This window comes from Phodopus roborovskii, unplaced genomic scaffold (genome assembly GCF_943737965.1).
Source record: "Phodopus roborovskii unplaced genomic scaffold, PHOROB, whole genome shotgun sequence".
NCBI classification, from domain to species: Eukaryota; Metazoa; Chordata; class Mammalia; order Rodentia; family Cricetidae; genus Phodopus; species Phodopus roborovskii.
In genome coordinates, this window is record NW_026125546.1 from 1,677,650 (window position 1) to 1,694,986 (window position 17,337).

Genomic DNA, 17,337 nt, shown 5'->3' on the forward strand with positions numbered 1-17,337 from the left:
AGTCTTTAATTTCTTTCTTTATTTCTTCTTTGACCCAGGAGTGGTGCAATTGCACATTGTTCAGTTTCCATGAGTTTGCAGGTTTTCTGCTATTTGTATTGTTGTTGAATTCCAATTTTAAAGCATGGTGGTCCGATAAGATACAGGGGACTATTTCTATTCTCTTGTATCTGTTGAGGTTTGTTATGTCTCCTAGTATGTGGTCGATTTTAGAGAAGGTTCCATGTGGAGCAGAGAAGAAGGTATATTCTTTTGTCTTTGGATGGAATGTTCTATAGATGTCTGTTAGCCCCAGTTGAGACATAACTTCTGTTAATTCTTTTGTTTCTTTGTTGAGTTTCTGATTTGTGGTCCTGTCTAGTGTTGAGAGTGGTGTATTGAAGTCTCCCACTATAAGTGTGTGAGGTTTTATATGAGCTTTGAGTTTTAGTAGTGTTTCTTTTACGAATGTGGGTGGCTTTGTATTAGGGGCATAGATGTTCAGAATTGAGACTTTGTGTTGATGGATTTCTCCTGAGATGAATATGAAATGACCATCTTCATCTCTTTTGACTAGTTTTGGTTTGAAGTCTAGCTTGTTAGATATTAGGATAGCTACGCCTGCTTGCTTCTTATTTCCATTTGATTGGAAAATCTTTTCCCAACCCTTTACCCTGAGGTAATGTCTATCTTTGGAGCTAAGATGTGTTTCTTGTATGCAGCAGAAGGATGGATTCTGTCTTCGTATCCATTCTGTTAATCTGTGTCTTTTTATAGGTGAGTTAAGACCATTAATGTTGAGGGTGAGTAAGGACCATTGATTGTTGATGGTTGTTTGATTTAGGTTTGTTGTTGGCAGTGGTATTGTGAATATATTTGTTCTGCTTCACCCTAGGTTTCTGGTGTAGTTGGATTATCTGTTGCCTACATTTTTGTGGGCGTAGTTACCTTCCTTGGGTTGGAATTTTCCTTCCAATACTTTCTGTAGGGCTGGATTTGTAGATACATATTGGGAAAATCTGGTTTTGTCATTGAATATCTTGTTCTCTCCATCTATATTGACTGAGAGTTTTGCTGGATATAGTAGCCTAGGCTGGCATCCGTGTTCTCTTAATACTTTTAGAACATCTATCCAGGACCTTCTGGCCTTGAGGGTTTCCATGGAGAAGTCAGGTGTAATTTTGATAGGTCTGCCTTTATATGTTACCTGTCCTTTTTCCTTCGCTGCTCTTAATATTTTTTTCTTTATTCTGTATGCTAGGTGTTTTGATTATTATATGTCGAGGGGTCTTTTTTCTTTGGTCCAGCCTATTTGGGGTTCGGTATGCTTCTTGTACTTTCATGGGCATGTCCTTCTTCAGATTTGGAAAGTTTTCCTCGATGATTTTGTTGAATATGTTTTCAGCACCTTTGAGCTGGGCTTCCTCACCTTCCTCTATGACTATTATTCTTAGGTTTGGCCTTTTCATGGTGTCCCACATTTCCTGGATATTGTGTGTTAAGGATTTGTTGGATTTATGGTTTTCTTTGGTCGATGAATCTATTTCTTCTAGTTTATCTTCTGCGCCTGAGATTCTCTCTTCCATCTCTTGAATTCTATTGGTTATGCTTGTGTCCGTGGTTTCCGATTTTTTGCCCAGCTTTTCAATTTCCAGCTTTCCTTCCATTTGTGTTGCCTTTATTTTCTCAATTTCGGTTTTCAAATCTTGAACCGTTTCCTTCACCTGGTTAATTGTTTTTTCTTGGCTTTCTGTACTTTCCTTAAGGAATTTGTTCATTTCTTCCACTTTTTTGTTTGTTTTTTCCTCTATTTCTTTAAGGGATTTTCTCATATCTTCTTTGAGGGCCTCTATCATTTTTATGATGGTGATTTTTAAGTCATACCCTTCTGCTTCCTCTGCTTTGTTGTTGTGTTCCATTCTAGTTGGTGTAGATTCCCTAGATTCTGGTGGTGTCATGTTTGTCTTTCTGTTGTTAGGTGTTCTCTTGTATTGCCTTCTTCCCATAGTTTCTTCCTGTAGGTGTTGGTGGTGTCTCTTCCCTCTCTCTATGGTCCTTCCCAGATGGGCTTATGTGGATCAAAGATTCAATGTCTGTATCTCTGTGTGGTCCAAGCTCTCTAGGAGGCTTCTCTCTGGCCAATAGCCGGGAGAAGAGGACGAGGGCTGGACTGGAACTTGAGAAGGTTTTGCAGGGTAGTGGGATCTCACTGGAAACTGGCGCTCTCCAGCTGAGACCTCGTTCTTTGGCAGGGCCCGGATTTGGGGGTCAAGGATCTTGCCTGCAGGAACTCCAAGTGGACCCGCTGAGATAGGCGGATCTCTGGGAGGGGCCTGGGACTCCAGCAGAGGACTGGAGGCGGGGTCAGGGACCAAGCCGGTGGAAATTACAGGTGGTCCCAAGTGGATAGTCAGGTCTCCTTTGTTCGGAGTTGCTCCGAGAGGTCTCCGAAGTAGGGTGGACTGTTGGCTCCACCCTCTGTCCCAGTGCTCAACCAGAGCGGCAGGACCGTAGGTGGGGTAGGGCACAGGGTGGGGGGGGTAGGCTGGAGGTTGGGATGGGTGGGGGTGTATCAGAGCTCCAAGGGTGCTCTCAAAGGGGACCGGAGACAGGAGCAGCGGATCAGGGGCCAATCCAGGGAGTTCAGGCGGGGGGAGGGGGGTAAAGAGGTTGAAGGGGACAGGCAGCCCCGATTGGGCCCAGACTCACCTCTGGCCAATAGCCGGCAGAAGAGGACGAGGGCTGGGCTGGAACTTGAGAAGGTTTTGCAGGGTAGTGGGATCTCACTGGAAACTGGCGCTCTCCAGCTGAGACCTCGTTCTTTTGCAGGGGCCCGGATTTTCCAAAGTAAAACATTTTTATAAAAGCAAATGAAGATGAAGTTTGGTCCAGAGGGTTTTCCTGGACTTTGTCTATCTAAAATATTTTAAAGTAAATTTCAGACAATAGTATATGGCCTGGGATATCCTTTTGACATTGTAATTTGACACTGTTGCAATCTACAAAATCCATACTAGACAGCCATAGAACTGAATTACAATAAATATATAAATAAACCATAATAGTTTAAGTTGTCATAGTCATTGTTCTACTGCTGTGAAGAGACACCATGACCATGCCAACTCTTATAAAGGAAAGCATTTATTGGGGCTGGCTTACAGTTTCAGACGTTTAGTCCATTATTGTTGTGGTGGGAAGTATGATAGCACACAGACAGACATGGTGCTGGAGAAGTAGCTGAGAGTTCTGCATCTGGATCCACAGGCATCAGGAAGGGTGAGAGAGAAACAGTGGGCGTGGCTTGAGCATTTGAAACCCGAAACCCCACCCTCAGTGATACACTTCCTCCAAGGCCACACCTCCTAAACCCTATCAAGTAGCACCATTTCCTAATGAGCTAGCATTCAAATCTGTGAACCTACTGGGGGTCATTCCTATTCAAACCATCATGTAAGCTGGCAGTTGTTGTTGTGTTACACCCATGACTCCTTGTGACATAGGTCCCACCCTCTAAGCAAAGATTTCTCTGTGTGACTTACCACTGGGTCTTCCAGCTGAACCAAGTGACCAGTTTCCTAATAGGTATGTTGACATTTTCTGAAGTCTTCCTTAAAGAGAACAAGCCAAAATTTCAGCCAACAAGCAGTGTATAAAGAGACTCTTTTGTACTCACTGAGCACAGTTTGTTTGTGTGAACACCAGTGATTCTCAGGAGCACAACCAGGCCATTCACTGCCATCATGTGTTGGTTTCACTTTATTAGAAAGCTTGAAGATCTCCCAGATGCACTGATCCACTAAGAGTGTAGCAGAAGGGTGTCCCATAAGAAGTGGGTCAATTACTTTCAGGAGAGGAAGTAGAGAATGCTGATGTCTACTGAGGCTAAGGGTAAATAACTAAATAATTAACATTTTTCACTGTTAAAAGACTGGAAGGGAGCTCTGAATCTGATGTTAGGCTCACTTCTTGGCTTACAAACTGATACTTTCTTGTTACTGTCTCATATGATGGAGAGACAGTATCTCTTCTATGAACATCACTGCTAACATGCACCAGATCCCTCTATAGCCCCATTGTTTCCCAAAGCTCCCACCTTCAAATACCTTTGCCCTGGGGAATTCCAATTTTAATATGTGAATTTTGGAGGAACTCCAATTTGGTCCATAAAAAGGAGCTGGTATTTATCTCATAAAAGGTTGTCATTACTAATTTCTTAAGGGGAGAGTAGAGGAAAAGGTACTTCTAGCACAGGGAGCATGTAAGAAGGATGGGGATGGGTTCCAAAGTTCATACATGGCACTTCAAGAGAAAAACTTCAGTCCAGTAGTAGGCTGAGGTGTTTGTGGCAGAATGGAGAATTTTAAAGCTGGACAGGTACTTTGAGAACTAAGTACAAATGATTTCATATGTCATGCCAAGGAGTCTGAACTTCACTTACAGACTACGCAGCCAGTTTGGTAGCAGTGTGTAAGGCAAAGGCTATATGGTCACGGTTGGTTCACAGAAAGAATAACATTGGTTATGGAGTGGAAGATAAGAGGAGAGGGTGAGGAGACAAGAGGCTGGGATGTGAGATGTGTAAGAATCTTGATGAGAAGTTGTAGGGTTGTAAATAAACTAAGCAGGGACAGTATAAATAAGAAGAAAGTGTAGATTAGTTAGCTTTTTCTAGGTAAAATTAGCAAGATTTTGTGAGTTGGCATTTAGAGCAAAGGTGTTGATGTGACCATGGTGATTCTAGCTTAGAGATCAGATAGTTAGAAATACCATAGACTACATGAAGGCTACATGTTGGAGGGTGGTAGTGGGGAGGGGAATACTTTTTAAAAGGAAGATAACAAAGTTTGTTTATATCATGTTAAGTGTCATAGCAGCATCTGAGGATAAGTGAATATAGGAATGAGGATCAAGAACACCATATGCCTTTGATATGGTATTCTAGGAATTCTGATTACCCTGAGAGACAAGTGTCTTTAACTGATGGTGACGGGTAATGCACTTTCCTTGGGGGTGAGGGTAGTGAGATATTGGAAGCTTGCAATGAATCCAAACTTCTTGGAATGTTTCCGAGTCAAAAGGTTCTCTTAGTAGAAGAATTTATAAGCCAGCATTTTTTCCAAACTATTTAGTCTGAGCAGACAAATGTATGTTCATATTCAGCTTAAACCTTTGAGATACCTGAGAAATCTCATTGATTAAAGATATAAGTGCATACACAAAAATGAAATGCTATTATAAATAAATATGTACATATATAAATAGTTATCATCTTAATCACTGTTCTATTGCTCTGAAGAGATACCATGACCAAGATAACCCTTACAAAAGAAGCCTGTAATTGGGGCTTATTTATCATTTTAGAGGATTAGTCTATGATCATGTTGAGAGACAGTCAGGGCACTGAGTAGTAGCTGAGAGCTTTACATCATGATCCACAGGCATCAAACGGAGAGAGATGGGGTGGGAGAGGGGAGAGAGAGAGATGAGCTTGAGATGGGCTTTTGAAACACTGCCTTTAACAAGGCCATAGCTGCTAATTCTTCCTAAAGAGTTCCACTAACCAAGGACTTAGCATTTAAACATATGTGGGGAGGGAGGTTAATTTTCATCCAAACACTCATTTATATTCTGTACATGAGTATCTATCTGTATATCTATAACATCCAAGCATCTAAAAGAAAGTGACTCAATCAAAGCCTTTAGGTTCTCAAATGGCTCCCAAGTCTGTACTAGGCCATATTACAAAGTAATTAAATTCGCCTAGAAGTCCAGTGTCTTTTTCTTTTGTGTGTGTGTGTGTGTGTCTTATTCCTTTCTTTATTGTCTCTTTTATCACTTCACTTAGTTATGTTATTCCTACTTACTTTTCTTTCTACAAAATCTGTTCTTAGAGGAAAATATTTGGTATTAATTATTTACACTTTAGTGTGAAATCTAAGCTAGGATTTAGTGTGAAATCTAAGTTAGGAAAACCTAACATTCTAAGCATCACATTTTAACTATGGAAGGAGTCTTGATCCTGACTGAGATGTACTGTAAATATCTGAGGACAGGTATGTTGAGAAATACGGACATCAGAAGAATCTCCTGGTTCATGGCTTTGTAAGCCTCTGCTATTTCTCTTGTAGAACTTGTAGGGGAGCTATCTGTGGTTATCCATCATACTGTGTCCCACTTTTTTGTGTAATTTATGCTTTCTTCTGTAACTTATTATACTATATATTATTAATAATTGTGTATGCATGCATGGATGTGCCTTAATCTTCCTAATGGATTGAAATCCCTTGAGAACACAATCTGCATCTTATTAAACTTTGTGCCCTGAACATGACTTAAAGTTGTTTTGTTTTCTATCTTGTAGACATTGAAGATGGGTTTATAGATGAAATAAATGCTGTACCAGCTATTGACCTAAAAGAAAAATCTGAAGATTTTTCTTAAATGAAAAACACTAATTATACTGCTATAAACATAAAAAGATTCCAGGATCCCAGGAGTACGGGAATTAAAACCAACAAAATTTTTGGTTGTTTAGGATTTTTTTGAGTCAGGATTTCACCATCTGTCTCTGGTTGTCCTGGAACTCTAAAGTATATAAGGCTTCCTTGAACACCATAGAGATTCACCTGCCTCTGCCTCCAGAGTGCCACTATGCATGGCTTGACCAAAAATGGGAACTTTTTTAATTAGAAGGGTTCTGATTTGGGTGAAAAGACAGCCTACAGAATGGTTAAAAATATCTTTACCTCCCCTGCATCTTACAAAGAGTTAAAGAGTTAGTATCTAGAACATACAAAGTACCCCCCCCCCCAAGTTGGTGGTGGTGGTTTTTCCTAGCCCCATGTTGGAACTCCAAAACATTGTTGGTTTTTTTATTCTTTGGCTCTTTCGGGAGGTCCCAAATAAATCACACACATGGAGGCTTATTATTACTTATAAGTGCCTGACCTTATTATTTCTTGGCAGCCTTTCTTAAATTATCCTGACTACCTTTTGACTCTGGGCTTTTTCCTTTTCTTACTTCTGTATATCTTACTTTCACTCTTACTCACGGCTGGCTGTGTGGCTGTGTGGCTGGCCTCAGACATCTTCCTCTCCTTGTTCTATCTTGCATCTTTCTTCTTTCCCTCGTTTACCCCTTCTATTTATCCTCTCTGCCTGCCAGCCCCACCTATCCTTTCTCCTTCCTCGATACTGGCCATTCAGCTCTTCATTAGACCATCAGGTGTTTTAGACGGGCAAAGAATCACAGCTTTGCAGAGTTAAACAAATGCAGCATAAACAAAAACAACACATATTTACATCTTTAAACAAATGTTCAAGAGCATAAACAAATGCACGACACCTTAAAATAATATTCTATAACACCCCATCCAGAAAAAGAAAAAAAAAAAAAACCACCTCAATTTAAAAATGGAGTTCTCACAAAAGGAGACACAAATGGCTGAGAAACATTTAAGAGACGTTCAAAATACTTAGCCATCAGTGAAATACAAATTAAATTATTTTGGGTTTTGGGATTTCATTTTATGCTAGTCAGAATAGCTAAGCTAAAAACAAAATGATGGCAAGTGCTGGCATGGGATGTGAAGAAATGTGAAGAAAGGGGAACTCACTGCTGGTGTGAGTACAAATTGGCGTGACCAGTATGGAAATTGGTGTAGAAGTTCCTCGAAAATCCAGAAATAGATCTACCATATGATTTACGTATACTCCTCCTTTGCATATATATAAAGAACTCTATATCCTACTGCCTTAGTTTGGGTTTCTATTGCTGTGACAAAACACCATGACCAAAAAGCAAGCTGGGGAGGAAAGGGTTTATTCAACTTATACTTCCACAGCACTGTTCATCATTGAAGGGAATCAGGATGGGAACTAAAACAGGACAAGATCCTGGAGGCAGGAGCTGATGCAGAGGCCATGGAAGGATGCTTATTTGCTGTTTTGCTTCCTCTGGCTTGCTCAGCCTGGTTTCTTATAGAACCCAGGATCACCAGACCAGGGATGGAAACACCAACAGTAGACTGGGCCCTACCCCATTAATCACTAATTAAGAAAATGCCTTACAACTGGATCCTAGGGAGGCAATTCCTCAATTAAGGTTCCCTCCTTTCAGATAACTAATTTGTGTGAAGTTGACATAAAACTAGCAGCAAACCCACTACAGAGATACATGCTCAGCCATGTTCATTGCTGCCCAGTTCACAATAGCCAGGAAATGGAAACCATATGTTTCCTTCATCAACTGATGAATAGGATAATAAAAAAAAATTGGTGCATTCACACAATGGAATCTCATTCAGCTGTTAAAAAAATAAAATTTGTAGGTAAATGGACAGAGCTAGACACAATCATTCTGACTGAGGAAACTCAGAGTCAGAAAAAAAAAAAATATAATATGGTTTCTTATTTGTGTATGTTCGTTTTGAATACGCAGATATGTATGTTCCACATTTGCAATACCCACAAAGATCTGGAAATTGGTGAGAGGCCATGGGAAACAGCTCCAAAGTAGCGAAGAGAGAGCACAGTGATATAAAGGGTTAAGGGAGAGTAATGAAATGGGAAGGCTTAAGGGGGTGGGGGTGGGAGGACAGGGTCGAAGAGAAATGACAGGATAAATAACCAAGGACTTCAAAGAAGCCAGTGAAAACTTTCCACCGTTAATGCTTCCTCAATAGTTGGTGGCATTAATAATGTTAACACTTCGCATTTGTTTATTTTTCCTCTCTTGGACAGTTGGGTTGCGATTTTGACCATTTAAGTGAAAATAAGGTAGTGAAATCAATTAAACATCAGGTCAATGTTTATATTCAGTAATAGGCCATTAACTCCATAAGCGCCTTCATTTCCTGTGTGATGTTATCTTCCACGATTCAAAATGAACTAATAATTAGTGTCTGTGCATGCTTGTTAATCCACTTGAACTAGTTTTACAGAGTTCTTTACATTACTTTTCATTTTGAAGAAGTAGAAAGGAATAAAATCTTATCTGTTCTTGAAAATATTTTCGTATCATGAAAAAATTCTTCCTCAACTGCATATAACTTAGATAACTGACAGCCAGACCTCTATTTCCCTGGAGGAGGATGTGGGGTTTCTGTACATAATGGTTCCCTAGCAACCGAATGACTGACAGCCAGGCTAGTGTGGGATGAGCCCCAGGGGTAGCTTTGTTACCAGCTAGAGGAGGTGTGGTGGAGGAAGCAGGGAAGAGAGTTACCCTCTTCCTGATAACAATCTGATATCTTCAATGCTACATGAATCTCCTGCACCAGTGTACATTGTAGAAGGTCAACACAAGGCTGACAAATCTCTGCTGTGCCCATTGCTTCTGTCAGTAGTCCACCCTCTCTTTGGGCTCATCATCCCATCTCAAGGTCACCCAAACAAGCCATTTCTGAGCCTGGCTCCATTGGGAAGGTTTGTTTGTTTTTTTTAAGATGGGGGTTATTTTGTAGTGTGAGCTGACCTGAAACTCACTATGTAGCCTAGGCTGGCCTCAAATTCATGGCAGGCCTCCTGCTTCAGCCTCCTGTGTGTTGCAATTACAAACTTGAGCCAACACACCTAGTTTCTACTGGATCCTTCTCAAAGAACTGCTACCCTGGTCAGGTTCAGACTTGATGCTAGAACTGAATTTGTTGCTTCATCCCAGAATGTGAGCCTGGCCTCTGTCCTCAGCTCTGATGTGACATTATTTAATCCTCCACTGGTGTTCTTCTACTTGGCCCAAGTTGGGACTTGGCTTCCCTATCCCCACCAGACACTTTTCCCAGGCTCATTAAGTAGGTTTCAGATTCACCCATCTTAAAAATATAGCAACCCTTTCTGATGTCACTTGGCTCTTTTGGTAATGTTGTATTTATTTCTATCTGCTAAGAATAAAATTATCCCCTTTAGGCTGGAGGTTTGTGTTCCATCATCCTCTTGCTTTTTTTGCGGGGGGGGGGGAGGGGGGCTTTTTATTTTCTCAGCCTATCTCTGATACTTTACTTCTTCGCTGCTTCCTCCATTTCCCCCATTTCCCTTTCTTCCACTCCTCACTCTCCTCTCATTTTCTCTCATACCTTATGCTTCTTCCTTGACACTGAAGTCCCCTTACTTTATAGGAAGTTTCCTGAAGCCAGCGTAGAGCCTCCAATATGCCTCTGCAGATGGCTCCCAAGGATCAGCTAATTACCTAATTGCCAAATCCTTACTTGAGCTCATATTTTCATGTCACATGACAGCCACTGTTTGAAAGTGGTGGTACATTTTCTGTTACTTAAGAGTTCCTTTCTTTTTCTCTGCCTGCCTCTTACATATAGACACTCCTTAGGTCCCCCCCCCCCCCCCCCCGCCTTTTTCCTCTTCTGAGATTTATTTTCAACTAGCTTTTTTTTTTTTTTCTTCTACCCTCTCATTGTGAGTTCCAGTGATACACATCCTGACAACTCCCACACCTACCTCCCCAATTCAGACATTGCTCCTGGCCCCCAAAGTCACCCTTCTGATGATCTCTGTGTACCTTATTCTGACTATTCTACACACGGTTAGCCCTGAAAGTCACTGTGTTCCTCTTCTAGTTTCCCTTCTGTGGTACAGCCCCATTAACCAGCCAGTCATCTCTCAGGAAACCTGGGATAAATCCAGAGCATGATTCCCCATACTTACTTGTACTGTGTGTCTTCTCTAGAATGTTGTTGACATTCCTTTGCCCATTCTATGAGCTTCTCTTCTCACTGGGTCATTATGTCATGGATCAATAACTCTTTGTTTGCTTATATTAATAATATCAACACATGGTCATAATTTATATCTCAACTCTTCGCTAAATTCTCTCTAGCTTATTAGCAATGTCATTTTTCCTTCTTAAAAAAAATAAGCCATTTTACTTGCATATAATTCATTACAGCTGACTTTTCTTAGAAACCTGTTTATAATACAGCAACTGATGGTAATTTGGTACTAGGGCCTTGTGACAGAGTAGGAGAAATAGATGTTTGACAGTATCTGTGTTTTCTTTGAGTGTTCTATAAAAGTAAAAATTTGTAGGCTACTTAATCTTATTATAGTGACTATGACAAAGTACCCTATCCAAAGGTCATAATCAAGGACACCGGAAATGTCAAGAGACATGAGACCATGCTTATTATTGTTCAGTTTCTCTGATGCTGGTAAAGTGAAGTTGACATCCTGATATCAGAACTAATTATCCTTAAATGGTCATGACTAAATCATGTCTACAGATGTGCTTATGTTGGCCAACTCCCAATTTACTTGTTTGTAAAATAAAATTAATGTTTTCATCGTGGTGAGAAAATCAAAATCTCAGCAAAACCTATGGAACAGCTAATTATTGGAATGTGAAGTTGCTGGGTAAGCACCAACTGTTACTGATGACTTATCACCCCCTGAATATGAGGTGTTCTGTCCTACGGAATAGAAAACAAGGCACCAAGACTTACTGAGAACGGACCTACAAGAAATACTCAGACACGGAGTCAAAACACTTGGTGTGTATTCTCAGTGCTGAGGATGTATACTTTATTATTTCTTTACATTTTATTATTTTTAAAATGGAAATGCATCTATTTCATGTTTACAAAGTGACTTCTAAGTTCCTTCTTGTTATTTCATGATGGATGGCATTCAAAATATAGGAGGCTTTAAGCTGAGTACAGCCCTGCATCCTATCTCTCTGAAAGCCCCAGATCCAGGAAAGGGCAGCCTAAGCACAAGGTGGCCTGCAAACCTTGGGATGAAAATAACTTTCTGTGTATAAGTGCAGATGGACCACCAAGAAGAGTCACCATCTGGGATAGTCCACCTAGGAGGAATCCAGTAAAGCCAGATAGACACCTTTAAAGGTGTTGGCTTCACCTTCCATGCTAAGAAACGCTGAATCTGAACATAGCAATCAGTGTACTTGCTTTAAAACAAACAAAAAACCCACTTAGAATTATTTATTTTATTATTTTATATGTGTAAGTGTTTTGCCTACAAAAAATGTGTGTATACCATGTGAGTGGAAGTCTTGGAGGCCAGAGGAGGACACTGGATCTCCATGTGACTGGAGTTGTAGATGGTTGTAAGGTGCCATGTGGGTACTGGTAATTGAACCCAGGTCCTCTTCAAGAACAAGTGTTTTTAACCACTGAGCCATCTCTCCAGCTCTGCACTTGGTTTTGAACAGTGTTATAGAGCAAAAATGGACAGAGCAGTGGGAAGGCTTGGATTTCATGTTTAAGTTGAGAATTCACTTTTAGACAGTGGCTCTTGTGTTATACATAAACGAGAAATCAAGTTACAGTCTCAGCCTGCATTTTTTGTTGTTAAAAATATATTCACATAGGAAAAAAATAGCGTAGGGAAAATATATCAACAGTAATTATCTAGGAGTAGAATTGCTTCTGATTTCCATTTTATTTTTTTCGCTTGTCCATTATTTTCTAAAATTCCTTTCAGCAAACATGTTTGCTTTTGTAAGAAGGAAGAAAAATTTTAAATTGCCAACCACAACAATTACACATTTGTTTAATAGTCTCGAACTTTACTGTGCCAGAAGATTGATGAAATTATTTTCATTTATAGAAGAAAGTTAATTGTGTTTATTCTAAAACATGGTATAATGTCACAGTTGTGGAAATTCCTAAATGATCATGTAATTTGGGAAGCAAATAGGCTTTTCTACATGGAGAAAAGAGGAACTTCTCAGACTTCAGGATTTGAGCTCTGAAAATATTCAGAAGCAGAGGTACTTCCTTTAAGGCAGTGATTCTCAACCTGAGGGTTGTGACCCCTTTATGGGTCAAATATCAGACACGGTAAATACCAGAAATTTACATTACAGTTAATATCAGTAGCAAAATTACAGTTATGAGGTAGCAGTGAACATGGTTTTATGGTGGGGGTCACCACAACATGAGGAGCTGTGTTATAGAGTCCCAGTAACAGAAAGGTCGAGAACCACTATTCTGAAGAAACCATGCTTCCCAGAGCACAGGATACCCCCATAAGAGACCCTCCAGTCACCTGGTAGACTCCTGCCAGCAGCTTTTCTTTTGGTAAAACGGCCACGGGAAGGAAGAGAACAGTTTCTTTCTTGGGTCACAGCCTCTCTCCCTTCCGGTTGGAGAACAAGGGACTGAACCCTTTTGTTGCAGCCTTAAAATGTTCTATTCTAAGACAGGAAGAGGCAGGCACACGTAGGCAATCAGATTAAAGTGTGCTCACTGGTATGTGAGTATGTGTATGTGTGTTTGCATGCATTTGCACACAGAGTCCAGTGCTGTTAAGCAGTAGAGAGCCGAGGGCATCTAATGATTACAGCTGGCTCCACTCACTGTCTGTGGGGCCACTGGTTTAAAAACCATCAGAAAAACTACTTTCTTTAGTTCATAGATTTGCTCCATAAAATAGAGAAAAAAGGAGGAGAACCAGGGGCCTTGTAAGAATAACCATGCTGGGCTAGAACCGAGGTTGGGTGACTGACTATACTCCATATAGTTGAGATCAAAGAAAGATAAAAAAGGACCCTACTTCCAAGTATTCCTACAAGTTGTTTGCCTAGATCTTAATAATGGACAAGACAACACATTTTCTTAAGTAAGTACTTTCCACATTTCATTATATATCATGAATTGGTCTAAAATTTGCTTTTGGAGTTATAGTCTTAGAGATCAAGTGTTTCTCAGAATTCTTAGAAGCTTAGCACCCTACAACAGTGGGTGTTACTTGGACCCTTGGTGACAGTAGGAGGCACAGGATTTTCGGCTAGGATTGAGCAAGCAATCAAATGGGATGCTAAGGGTTTTCATTTAAATTTTGTTGTGCTCTGACTCCTGTTCCCATTCTCTGATCAAAACTTCATTGACATATTTTGAAATATCTCAGTAAGACTCTAGTCTTAGGAAGTAAAAGAGACCAGAAAGTGCTAAATTAGCATTGATTTTTCGTATTTTAGCAATAGCTAAGAGAAGAATAGAGGCCATCTCTTTCCAGTTTTATATATTTCATACCCCGCATGCGATTTTCCCTGGAAGTGCTCAGCAGACATCTGTGCCCAGATGTGGACAATGAGTGTGTACACATTAGAACCCACCGGAAGTGGTGGAAAAGTTTCCCCTTCTCTAGTCAGGACTGGGACACGATTTTGTGAGCTTTATTTGAAATAGTCAGCATTGGACAGCTGGGGGACACAGCAACGATAAACTTTGTATTTTCCAAGAAATCAGTTAGCTTTGTCCAGTTGACATCAGAAACAAAAAATTGTAATGTTATTTTTTCCTTCTTTCTTTGTGTTTGTGTGTGTTATGAATGTGGTGTGATGTTTGTGTGTGTATGTGTTACATGAATGTGATGTATGTGGTGTGTGTGTGTGTGTGTGTGTGCGCACGCATGTGCACGTGTGTGTGTAGTTTAATTTACCTAGAGGCCAGAATGAAGAGAATGAACCCTCCATGTTGACTGAGGCTGATAAACTGGCTGTCCTGACCCCGCCTGAGGCCACCAGTACACCTGAGCCATTTCTCAGCAGCTCCGAAGCAATGGAAACCAGAACCCAAAGTCCCAATTTGATTTTACAGTCAGAAAAATCTCTATACAAAGGTAAGAGACATCTGTCACACAGCTGCTGTATCCACAGTGTGAGGGTGGCAAACAAGTGGTCTCTAGAATGTCCTCTGAGGAAATGCTGTAACTTAATAGGGAAGACAAAGCCAGTTTTGGCTGAGTCATATGGAACTTGAGAGACAGCTGTCTGGGGAGCAATGTGGTTATGGAAATGTCACAGTACTGGTTTTAACCTGAATGTTTTAGAGGTGATTGTTTTCCATTTGCTATGGCCTCAGCTGTTCTGTGTTCTCCTCAAACATAGATATTTGGGTTTTTGACCCTTGATTGTATAACTTGGATTTGGACCCAGCAACATGTTTTCTATGAGTTCATATACATATAGAGCAAACCCATCACTGTGTATGTTTTACAACATACAAAAAAGCGACAACATCCAAGACCAGCAGAAGCTTAAATGAACTTGAGAACAGGCTGCATGATCTAAGTTATTTAGTTCTTGAGGTGGGGGTTGTGTGAATCTGTTCTTTTACATTAGGCCTAAGAAGTCTTCATAGCAGCAGAAGTAGGTTTAGAGATCAGTATTAAAAATGATATCAAGACACACTCCAGACTTGGGATAATTTCTTCAGGTAGAAAATTAAGAATTGTCATTCTGTATTGTTGATCAATGAGAAGGGATTTAATAAGTTGGAGCCTCAGTTAAATTAACAGAATGTGGTCTTATTGTTTTGGCTTTCTTATAGGAGTTGCACTCCTGAAGTTCATAATAACTGACATTAGATGGCCATGCCCTGTCTATTTGGGTCCTGCAACAGTTGTCCTTTAAAAAGAAAACTAGAGTCATTTTTTTTTAATGATCCCTCCTGGAGGGCATCACCCTCCCTGTGGAGGGGGGAAATGTGATGGGAAGGGGGGTTGGGGACATGGGAGAGAGGGAGATGGAACTGGGATCAATATGTAAAATAAAAAAAATATATATGTATACACATACATACACACACATACATACACATACACACACACACACACACACACACACACACACACACATATATATATATATATATATATATATATATATATATATATTTGGAGAGAGAGAGGAAGGAAGAAAAAAATAGAAAACTAAAACCAAGACTTCCCTTTGGTGCTTGTGTGTTGTCTAAAGTAAAAGACAGAAGTCCTGTGCTGAGCACAGAAGTACAGTTCCTCCGGAGGTAAAGGGTAGAACATTACAAGTTCAAGGCCAGCCTGGGCTGCCTAGTAAGAATTTTTTTTTTTTTTTTTGAGAAAGGGTTTCTCTGTGTAGCTTTGGAGACTGCCCTGGAAGTAGCTATTGTAGAGTAGGCTGGTCTCTTACAGAGATCTGCTTGCCTCTGCCTCCTGAGTGCTGGGATTAAAGACATGTGCCACCACCACCAGGCTGCCTAGTGAGACTTTTTTAAAAAAAAATGCTGTGTTCTCCTGTCAACTAATTCCCCAGAGATATTTGTCAATGGATTGTCACTCATGTCTTCTTGGAAATGTGCAATTGAATAGGCTTTCCTAACGATGAAAGCCTTGATTTTGAAGGAATGGATAACCAGTGGTAGAGTTTTAGGTGGTAGGAAGAATATTTGGGGTAATATAGAACTCTCCTTTCAATAACTTAGAACCATAAAGCTTTCCCCCCTCATGTCTTCAATGGAAACAAAACAAAACAAAAACCTTCTAGTAACATCTACCCCCTTCTCTCCCTAGATCCAAGATGTGAGGAACCCCTGAAACCTGGAAACTGTGGAGACTATGTAGTTCGATGGTATTATGACAAACAGGTCAACTCTTGTGCTCGCTTTTGGTTCAGTGGCTGCAATGGCTCAGGGAACAGATTCCACAGTGAAAAGGAATGTCAAGAAACTTGCCTTAAATGATGAAGAAGCTCATCAGCCTGCTCCAATCAGAGGCTCAGAAAGAGCCCAACACAAACTTTGCGCCACAGCCGAGCATACACATAGTAGCAATAATTCATAAACATATAGAATCCTCACAACCACCACCGTATAATATTATATAGACTATATATAGTATTACTAACTGCCTCCCAGGTGAGAAAGCTAACACTCATGCTTTTAGTGGCTTGTCAGCTGTCACCCAGCTGAAGGGTGGAAGTACTAGGGACTTGGACTCAATTGTGTAACTTTAGAACAGAGGCTTTATCTGCCTCACAACCTGCAGCTTTTTCCTGATTCCCAATCATTCTATAACACATATTATGTCAGGTCAAAACCTACCCTGCCTGTGCCTCCACTCTTACAGAATGGTTTGTGATGGGAAGGACTCTGATTTGAACGTTGGAAGTGGAAGGGATGTTTACATGTGTGCTGGGATAGTGGCAGAGGATGATGAAGACTGAAGAAATCAGCCCCAAGTGCTAGCAGAGATGCATCTGAAATAAATTCACTAATTATATGGCAAATGGACACTTCCCATTCCCTTGGTACCAAATCCTTTGAATGCTTAAACTATGTATTAAAATGAAGTAGTAGGCTTTACATCTTTTCTTTGCAGACAAATGAATGAGCCTCAATTTTATGGTGAGGGGGATGAGAATTAAGTCTATCATTTTGTAATAATTTTGTTACATCAAGTGTGGGAGGGCTGATAATTCTAAGACAGTATTTTGGCACATCATCAACAACATGCTTTCTCCTTCTTAGCTTGTCATTCTCATTCAAGTTGGGCACCAGAAAGGTCCAGACTAAGGAAATGGAAGAATAGCCATCCTGGCAAAAATAACATTACAGGGGTTTCCATGGC

General features: G+C 40.4%; 1 protein-coding gene across 1 annotated transcript in view; it reads left to right on the top strand.

The window, feature by feature from the left end:
- Positions 1-16,523, top strand: part of Col28a1 (collagen type XXVIII alpha 1 chain) — a 166,872-nt gene extending 150,349 nt beyond the window's left edge. Inside the window, exons 34-35 of the mRNA XM_051177129.1 lie at positions 14,385-14,574; positions 16,282-16,523. Of these exons, the coding sequence (XP_051033086.1) occupies positions 14,385-14,574; positions 16,282-16,451 (360 nt within the window). The 3' untranslated portion in view covers positions 16,452-16,523. The remainder of the gene's footprint in view (positions 1-14,384; positions 14,575-16,281) is intronic.
- Positions 16,524-17,337: the final 814 nt, after the last annotated feature.